At 30.9% G+C, this 9,978-nt stretch overlaps 1 protein-coding gene and 1 long non-coding RNA gene across 2 annotated transcripts; both read right to left on the bottom strand.

The window, feature by feature from the left end:
- Positions 1 to 579: 579 nt before the first annotated feature.
- LOC145304078 (uncharacterized) lies at positions 580 to 1,424 on the bottom strand. Its single transcript, XR_013873970.1, has 2 exons — positions 1,327 to 1,424; positions 580 to 787 (listed from the first exon to the last, which is right to left on the bottom strand). It is a non-coding gene; the product is annotated as an uncharacterized LOC145304078 (long non-coding RNA).
- A 666-nt stretch (positions 1,425 to 2,090) lies between these two features.
- On the bottom strand, positions 2,091 to 9,205 carry LOC145304077 (C-type mannose receptor 2-like). Its single transcript, XM_080145837.1, has 16 exons — positions 9,097 to 9,205; positions 8,103 to 8,187; positions 7,496 to 7,543; positions 7,166 to 7,288; positions 6,676 to 6,780; positions 5,052 to 5,116; positions 4,899 to 4,983; positions 4,591 to 4,632; positions 4,386 to 4,511; positions 4,089 to 4,181; positions 3,840 to 3,898; positions 3,604 to 3,679; positions 3,321 to 3,383; positions 3,005 to 3,095; positions 2,593 to 2,672; positions 2,091 to 2,249 (listed from the first exon to the last, which is right to left on the bottom strand). Exons 1-16 carry the CDS (start codon positions 9,154 to 9,156, stop codon positions 2,197 to 2,199), a joined length of 1,254 nt encoding a protein of 417 aa, XP_080001963.1. The 5' UTR covers positions 9,157 to 9,205; the 3' UTR covers positions 2,091 to 2,196.
- Positions 9,206 to 9,978: the final 773 nt, after the last annotated feature.

The following is a 9,978-nucleotide window of genomic DNA, read 5'->3' as shown; positions in this document are numbered from 1 at the left end:
TTATTATGTTTATCTTACACCAGATAAATTTAAAATAGATTAATTAAAAAATTACAATACAGATTAAAAATTATGATAAAAGTTTGAGGTGCGCTAAATTCTATTCCATAACAAATACTTGTTTTGATTTTTCAAAGTTTAACCTGAAACCCTTGTTCTCTGTTTGATTTTAGTCATATTTTAAATTTGAAGTATCAAGATCGAAGCCCTTTGAAAATTTTGTCCCTTGCCTAGTTGTACCCTCGTTATCTCTAAATACTAGCGGCTACGCCCCTAGAGGCCTCTAGGAACACGTAAAATTGTTTTTTTTTCAATCTACATATTTTAAATTCAGCTATTTACCAACAATATTTTTTTCGCCGATTTCTCTAGGGAAGGTGGGGGTACCCTCCCCCAAAATAGTTATAAACGTTCTCGGGACCTATATGAAGCTACTCTGTTAAGGAGAACCCGATCGTTTCAGCGGTTAGCGATATCATTCTGTACAAACAGACAAAAATCCTTTTACTTTTTTATAAGGATAATTTCCAGAAATTTTCCTCACCGCGGCTCATTCTTGCAAAAAAAACTTTCAGGTTAGATTTTGAAAAGAAAATTTATTTTTGTTGTGTATAGTCCTTTAAAATATTTTCATTTTATATAGTTTTTTATTCTAATTCTCTTAATATTTTCCATAACATCTTCCAACAGTAGCTCCATTGCCCGCACTGTTTTCTATCTTTGTATAGTATTGTTCACAGTTTGCTGTGTGGGGAGACCAATTAAAATATTCACACTTGCCAGTGTTCTACAAATTAATGTAAGAGGGAAATTTTTCAGTAATTTCGTAACTTTGTTTGTTACTGTTTAGGCAAAAGCACTCAATTATGACCATATATACATTTGGTCATAATTAAGAACAGTTGACTAAATAGTAACACACAACTCTACAGAAAATACGCAAAAAAAGACCCCCAAATAATACATTATATTTCCATTTAAGAAATCTTATAGAACTGTGTAAAATTTCAGAATAAATCTAATCAGCTACAGCTTCTATATATCAAACTAAGGGATAAGACAATGGACTTTAAACAAATCACCAGTCCAATGCTGGTAAATAAAATTTCCACATCTGTAGATTAATTTTATTAGCTATAATGTTTGGAAAAAGCTATTTTGAATAAACCAACCATGATTTATTTAAAGTACCCATATTTTTAGGCCCACTATTGAGTGAGCTTGATTTTGGGTACAAGTGTGACATACAGTTCAATATCCTATTCTCAGCTTATCAATGTTATCGCAGCTTAATAAAATCAGAATAATTACGAGAAACACTGTTACCTTAGAGCAAAGATGCATACATTCCTTGCCTGATGCTGTGGCAGTTACAGAAGTAGAAACAACCTTGCAACATTCAAAAATATGTACATCAAAGGGGACTATGCACGAACGAAAGCAAGTGATCCTAAGCACCTTCTAGCAGTGAACCTTAATATTATTTTAGGGAATATACTAGGTTTATGTTTGATATAGTTATGTCGACTAAAACAGTTAAGTTTCACCATGTTTTTTTTATGAAAAATAGTAAAAAATTATCATGTTAAGCATTTTTTGGCACAATACCATCATATGAAACAATGGTAAATAAAACTAATCTTTTTCAGTTCATAGTATAAACCTAATATATTCACACACAAAAAAAACTTAGGTTCAGTGCTGAAAGGTGCTTAATATAAATTGCTCTTTTTCGTGCATAGTCCCCTTTATGTTGAAGATTTACTGACAATTATAGTTGAGGAAAACTAAAAGTACATACTTAGATACAAGATATTAATGTAAACCTGGGCATTTATGATAATGTCGTATGGGTGAGTTGTACCTGGAATAAACAGTCAACTTGTCAACTAGGTCCTTCACCTCATAACCGTAGTACAGTACATAGCAGACAACCAACCCTTTGATTGCACGTTCTTTGTCTGGAGATCCCAGTGTGCATGGTAATGAGTTGCGCCCGTTTGAGATCAAAGCATTCCCCCTACTCAAATTTTAATGTCCCTTGCCAAACAAAGCACGTAGGTACCAATTTTAACATCTTTGGTCAAACCTGGGCATAAAAAAGCTATCCAAATTTGAATAAATGGTTAAATATAGAAATATCTTAACTAAATTTGAAGATCTTAATTATAATCCTAATTATGTTCATGTATATATTTAAATAATTCCCATTGGTCCTGATCCAATTTCTTCACATTGTTCTGAGCTTTCTGAAATCAATAATTGCATTGTTAATAATATTTTTTATACTTTAATTAGAAAAGGATAGAAGTTTTATATCATTCCTTGAACTCAGAATTGCATAAAGATGGTAATTTTATTTGCGTATTTTCCATAGAGTTGCGTTTTAACATTTTGTCAAATGCGCTTATTAAGTCAAACTATCTTAATTTTCACAAAATGTATACATATATATAAAATGTTCATAATTTAAAACAGTTTGACTTAGTAGGGCATAAAACTAAACTCACAACTTTACAGAAAATATGCAAAAAAAATACCCTCTTTATAAAAAGTATTCTCAAATACAAAAGTCTAAGAAATAGAAATTACCCTCTATACAGTATCCATTCTCATAACCTTCACTCTTCTCATAATTAGTTGAATACAATTTACAAGTTTGGGAATCCCACCTGAAAATATACACATTCTAAGACTCTTACATTTGTCTAGTGAGTCCTGAAAAAAAAAATTTCTCATATTCTCAAATTATACAACAGAAAAATTTTTTAAAGGAATTAATTTACCCAAGAATAGCTTTATCCTAAGATGTCCAACAAATTATAGCTGACTCATAATGGGAACAAATGAAAAATATATACCCTTTCCTACCCAGATCTGTAAAATGTCTCAACCAGTGAGATGTCTTGAATGTACCTTTACTATTCTCCTATTGGCTGATTTAGACAGTATGTTTCTAGGTTATCTCTATTGTCAATAAATAATAAAGTTTTAAATAAATTACCAAAACTGATGACAGGTTGCATCATAAGCACATTCAAGTCTACAGCTTTCAGCATCTTGTACACCCACTTGTTTGAAATTAAGAACAATCTCTGAAACATTGTTAGGTATGATAATTTACTTACAGCCAATTAATATTATGATAATTACAATTGAAATTTCTTTTTGATACAAAAAAATTCTTTTAGATTTTATAACTAAATTGGAAAAGAACAAGGATAATAATGATTTAAGCTTTTAAAATATAGTAATCTAAGATTTTATGATATAAAGTCCCAAATCAACTACCAGCTTTCGATGAAAAAGTAAGCACTTACTTTTGTTAGGACCATTATGAACACAATATCTTGACATTTTTATATTTACAAAACATGAGTCAGCTAAAAATTATTTTCAATGATTAAATTTTTTAATGAATTATTAATAATAAAACTGCATTTTTCATTTAAACTAATTCATTCTGGCTTCACCACTATCAAACAATCTCAGTGTATCTAAAGCAGGTTTATTAGGGTATATCATCCTTCCATTGTTTAAGACTCAGCTTATTAATTTAAAATAATGAGAAAGTTACTTTATTAAAATTAATCATAGGTTAACCTGGCATTTGACACACAGAGAAGACCTTGTTGGTACATCTATAATCAGCCCATGTCCAACCCAAATATCCAGAAACCTGAATGTTGAAAGTAATACAGCTACAACTAAAAAAACAACATTCTAATTAGGTGATTTGATCATTTAGGGTTGAAATTAGCATTCTCTTCTTAAATCAAGAATATTATTATAATTAATAAAAACATGCTATGGTAAAAAGAAAAATGTAATCATATTACCACTAGACAATCTTCAATTCCACCATCTGGTTGACCACTAAACCAATCAATGAAATTTACTAAAGTAAAAGTTTCTATTTGCCAGTATGTCTAGCATCATATTATATCCAGTTTTCTACAAATATAAAAATGTACAATTATAAGATAAAAACTGGTTTTAATCTTAATAATTGTACATTTTTATATCAGTGGATACAATGTGAGAAATAACAATTATAGTTCTAAACAAACTAAATTTTTAGATCCTACCTTTAGAACCATCAACCCATTCCCAAGAACCCTCCACCCTCGTATCACTTCCCCCAAGCCAATAAAAAGTTTGATTTGATGATTTCAATAAATCTAGAATAAAATAACATATAAAGAATAATTACAAACAAGTTTCAATCATTCACCTCTACATCACATTATTTTATTTCTATAGGAAAGATGTGTAAATGTACCAAGATTGTCAAGTGTCAAGCAAGTCTTAATTTCCATGCTAAAAGTTTCCTCCCAAAATAAATTAAATATATTACAACAGTAACATCTACAAAAATTAATGACCTCTGATGAAATCTTTTTCTTGGCTGGTATGTACAGAAGCTAGGTCTGAGCCATAGCCTAGTGAAGCACATTTTAATCTGGCATTTTCCCAGCTCAATCTCACTTCCACTATTTTGTAGCATGATTCTGTAAGATAATTTTCAGATCAGCAAATGAATTACATAACAATGAAAAAAACATTAGTGTTATCTATTAGTAGTTTTACCTGATATTGGATTCTCTGTCCATCCATCATTACATCTGTTAGCTTAATAAATATAGTCTTGTAAATATTAGTTAAAGAAATAAATATCCCTACAACATAACACTGTAAACTTTTCAATAACTTTCTTTGAATTGTATTTTTAATACTTTTTGGGTTAAAAGTGTTTTGTAAAAAAAATCACAAAATTTTAAAAGCTAAATATGAAAAAAGTTTTAATAACTTTCTTAGTGCAATATTTTTCTTTGATCTATGCTTTTTTAAACAAAAAACTCAAAAGTAATTAAATGAAAAAAATACTAAAAATGTACTGTATGATTTTTTACAAACAGCTGTCCAAAGACCAATCCCACAATGTTGATTACCCCAAGCTAACTTTCCATCTTTCCACCACATCTGTTAAAAAAGAAAGGATAGATTTTATTTGCATTAATATTTGCATTAATAAATAAAATTTGCTTTACCTCCAAACAATCTTGAGTGAAATTCAAATTGTTAGGTTGACCAACATGCCAGTCAAAGAAAGTAACTATAACAATCACTTTTAGCTATATTGAGAAATGTTTTCCTGGTGAAGACTTCAAGAGAGTGTTTATGCCATCCCTTAATGGTGGTCAAAACCTTTAACAAATTATCAAAAAATCCCCTGAGCAGATTTGTGAAAGGGAAAAATTGAGACTGTACATTAATTTTAAAAAACTTACAGTTGTTCTAAAATTAAATGAAACATTTTAGTTTTAAATTGTTAAGATTTCATTACAAACTAGCTTTGTAAAAACTCGTCTTAAACGTATCTGATTTTCCTACTGCCCAATATACAAGCCAATTAGGATTTAAAATAACATGAAAGGTTAAGTAAAACATCCCTGCCTCTTTGACATCAATAGCACTATTGTTTAATTTCAGAATAGAATATATGTTTTTAAATCAAAAGTTTAAAACATTCAATGTTTGAAGTATTTGAGCTCACCTATATACATGTATTTCCTATATAGATCTGACATGGATCTTAACCCTTACAGATCGGGCCCCTATTTCCACCTTAATAGATTGGGGGGGGGGGGTCATATTGACCCCCCCCCCTCTATCTCGGCTTCTGTTACAGATAAAGACGTAAAATTTTTTTCTGGTGGTTCATGTGTATTTTTAAAGAAAATTATTTTTTCTAGTCATAGCGGTCAGGCCGCTCCTTAGCCGCTTTTTAGCGGCCAGCCGCTAAATTTTAAAATAGCTGTAGAGCGGCCAATTTTGCAGCTAGGGTTACCAAATTTTAGGACGAACTTTTATTTTTCATAACAAAAAAAATTACTTTTTCTGATCATCGCCGAAAAACGGCAAATAACGGAAACCGCCATTTTCGGCGGTTACGGCGGTAAAACGGCGGTTGGCGGCACCAATTAATATTTTTATCTGTTTATTGTTGCTCAAGAATTTACCAAAAAAATTTATAGGTCTCTAGCTGTAATAGAAGCCACAATATTCATGATATATGTCTGTAGTAAAAGCCGGACAAAAATCGGTCATAAAGTCGGTCAGGGTGCGGTCAAACGGTAATGACACCACTTTTCTCATAAGGTCATTGATATCTCAGTATTCACCAAAAAAATTTTAGGCTTCTACCTTATACACAAAAGTCATAATGTAGAAATTAAGATTTATTTATAATTTTTTTATAATTTTGGTGCTACCCAACCGACTTTGACCGGACACCACGACCGACACAGACCAGATATCCTAATAAAATCAACTCTTGCCGACGCATAATTACTAAACTTAAAAAGTCATGAAGTCACAGCTCTCCATCTTACCTACAAAAAAAATGACATTAAAAAAACTAAAGGGGGGGTCAATATGACCCCCCCCCCCCCGATCTGTAAGGGTTAAAGCAATGAAGCAAGCAATTTTACAAATTGTTAAAAATTGGAAGCATCTGTGTGGTAAAATTTGTCGCAAATATAGGTATTAAATAAAACACTTCCTGATTCTTACATTTGGGGATTTTTTAAAAATGGGCAAATTATTCAAATTATCAAAGTTCATTTCTGAAACTAATAATTTGTCTTTAGGAAATAAAAGATAAGTGACTACCATTAGTTCTATCAGTCCATTGCCATCTGCTTTCAACCTTCTCTCCACCCATCCAGAATCCCTTTATTGGGTTCTCTTCGAGTTCAACCAAGGGCATCATTAGCTCTGGTTAATAATAAAGTTTTAGGCAGAGGCTAGTCAAAGGGTGGCATTTTTATCCATCTACTTTTTTATCCATTGCAGACCATAGAAGCCTCTAGGGGCACTTAAGGTGGAGGGAAGGTAGTCAACCCCCTCTTTCCAATTTATATTTAAAAAGTAAAAAAACTTTCTAGAGACAATTTTTCTTGGGTTGGTGGTAGTATCCACTCCCAAAATAGTTATTAACCTAAACTAGACATATGAGAAGCTACATTGTAATGGAGAAACTTATCAGTCCAGCAGTTAGCAAGATCCTTCAGTACATACAGTAACCTAATTCTATTATATGAGGTAAGTAATTCAAAGAAAAATTATCATTACAATTTTTAACTAAGAATATTTTTTATACCTTTGACAAATTCATTTTCTTGTCTTGTTCGTATTGACAATAGTTGACCGCCTAGGTCAGCACATTTGGATTTAGCCTGATACCAAGAATATCTAGATGGGTATAGTATTTTGTAGCACAATCCTAAAATAAAATTATGGGTTAGATTAGTTAGTGAAAATAGTTAATATTGAATTTAACTTGGACGGAAAGGAGAGATTTGGCTCCCATTAGATATCCTGGTTTGTTGGACCTGACGTTAGAGTGTCATGGAAAGCAGCCTTGCCCGTATGAGGTATCAATAAATTTTGTGTTTCAATAAATGCAATAAGTGTTTAAACAAATTGTAACCTGTTATTGGGTTCTCTGTCCATCCCTTTCCACACCTATGACTATCAGCTTAAAAAAATAAGGATTGGATTTATAATGTGTTTAATTTTATATAACAGTAAGTATAAGTAAAATAAGGGATACAGGGAGGGGACAATGGACAATATATTCAATTTATGAGTTTTTGCTTAAAGGTCATGAAAACCAGATTCATCCAGAAAATTTGAAGAAAATAATAAAGTGTTAATGTTAATCTAATTTAGAAAACTCAATAATGAGAAAAAGTTCTAAGAAAAAAAACATTTACTTTACAATTAGGTTACTAGTACATCACAATGAAGTAAACATTCTGTAATTAATCATTTGAAATATCGCTCCTAGAACTTGTTCAATATCATAAACTGCTACCAAAATTAAAGAAAACATGAATTTAAAATATGGGTTCTTAGGTTGTTTATTAAACAAATATCACAATAGAGTATCTATAAAATGATATTTTCTTGGAAAAAAATAAGTGTTAGGACTTTATTGATTTTTAAATTTTTTATTGGTTGATTATAAAATTGAGTGTTCATACATTTCAACTACTAATTTTAAAAATAAGTAAAAATATGAATTCTAAATTTACCTTCAGCCATAATACTTCTCATTCTGATGGGTGTATCACCAAACATTATATGAGTACCTAAACGTACCTCAGCTGGAAGATAATTCTATAATAAATATAATTTTTTGCTTTATGTAATTACTAGCGGCTTCGCCCTTAGCCTCTAGGGGCTGGGCCCATGAGGCGATCAAAAAAAAATTAAGGCAAAATTCGTAAAAGGACTAAGGAAATCTTCAGCAAAAAAAAATAAGGACCTAGGAAATATTCAGCAAAAAAAAGGACCTAGGAATTATTCAGCAAAAAAGAATAAAAAAAAGGGGGGGGGATTTTTGTTTTTAGGAGGGTTAGGGGTGTCCCACCCATCAAGAAAATGCCTAAAACCACCACAGGACCAGGAGGTATATTCCCTGAAGAGTAGAATCCGATCGGTTCAGTGGTTACCAAGATCTTAAGCTTTAGACGGACGGACGGACAGACATCATTCTACTTTGTATTATAGATAGTGGTTGAACCCCAATCATCTAGGGGCTCTATATTAAGAGGAGAGCAGAAAATAGCCTATAACCATAATATCCTAAAACAATCTCAGTACATGTAAGATTCTTCACTCTAAAGGAGGATCATATCGGTTCAGTGGTTAGTGAGATCCTTCGCTACAGACAAAAAAGCTTACAAAAACTTTATGTAATAGGATAGTTTTTTAATTGAAGATTAATTGAATTTTATATATTTTCACCCCTTCAGAAAAGCATTTTGGGGGTCAGTTTTATAATGCAATGTTATTAAGAAAATATTTTAACCTATATAGATTTTTTTTCAAAAAAATAATAACTCTATATAAATATGCATTACAATTTTGAATTATAAACAATCATTAAATTTTATACGATGATTTGTTTTACATAGTCTGTAGACGTATAGCAATAAAACAAATACTGAAAGATCTCATTAACCCCTTAACCGATATCATTCTCCTTTACAATAAAATAATAAATCTTGACCAAATTAAAAGTACCTGTGAAAGTGCACTGATGTCCATGAAGGACGTTTTAAATCTGATGTCTAATGATGACATTTGTTCAGATATGTAGAATCTGGTAGAAAACACAAGAAAGCAAATCGGGAACTTCTAAAAATAATAATAATCGTGTTTCCCTAAATGTTATAAGCCTATGTTATATTAGTTACAAGCGGCTAAGAGAGGTGAGGGCAAATTTTTTTCTAGGGGCGATTTCTCTTAGGAGGGAGGTAATACCCTCCTTCAAAATAGTTATAAACCTTCTCAGGACCTTTGAGAAGCTACCCTGTAAAGGAGATCTCGATCGGTTCAGCAGTTAGACAGGCAGACAAACATACTTTATCAAAAGGATTTATCGCATCGTTTTATGGCTAGCTTTCCATGGAAATTAAAGTGAAAAATTATAAGATTTAAATCAGTTTTGTTAGCCCCGAGGGGCTAAAGGCCAGGGCTAAAATGAGGCTTTAGTAGCTAACAAAATGGGGGGGGGGGTAATTATTTTAGACAGCTACAAGTTTCACTTTATTAGAATATGTGATTTTCTGGTTTAAGATTCAAGAAATAATAAATCCATTGTTTCAAAGGATATAATTTCATAAAAACAATTATCAACATTATATTTGTAAACAATGCTTTAAGAATTATTCTTCTTTTAAAATCCAATTGATACAATTTTATAAAATAATTTTCAACTTTACCATTCATTAACAATGCTTTAATAATTATTATTCTTTTTTAAATTCTACAATTTTAATTTAAGCTTATATTTTTTGCCCATATACTAATTACTAGATACTAGATTATGATAAACTTTTTAACATCTTTTATATTTTTTTTAAATTAATAAATTTTTAAATGATAAACAAATTTTTACCATTG

The sequence above is a fragment of the Acartia tonsa genome, chromosome 13, assembly GCF_053477335.1.
Source record: "Acartia tonsa isolate MP-2025a chromosome 13, ASM5347733v1, whole genome shotgun sequence".
In the NCBI taxonomy this organism is placed as follows: domain Eukaryota; kingdom Metazoa; phylum Arthropoda; class Copepoda; order Calanoida; family Acartiidae; genus Acartia; species Acartia tonsa.
Note: the sequence above shows the minus strand (reverse complement) of the source record. Positions and strands in the feature narration are given on the sequence as shown.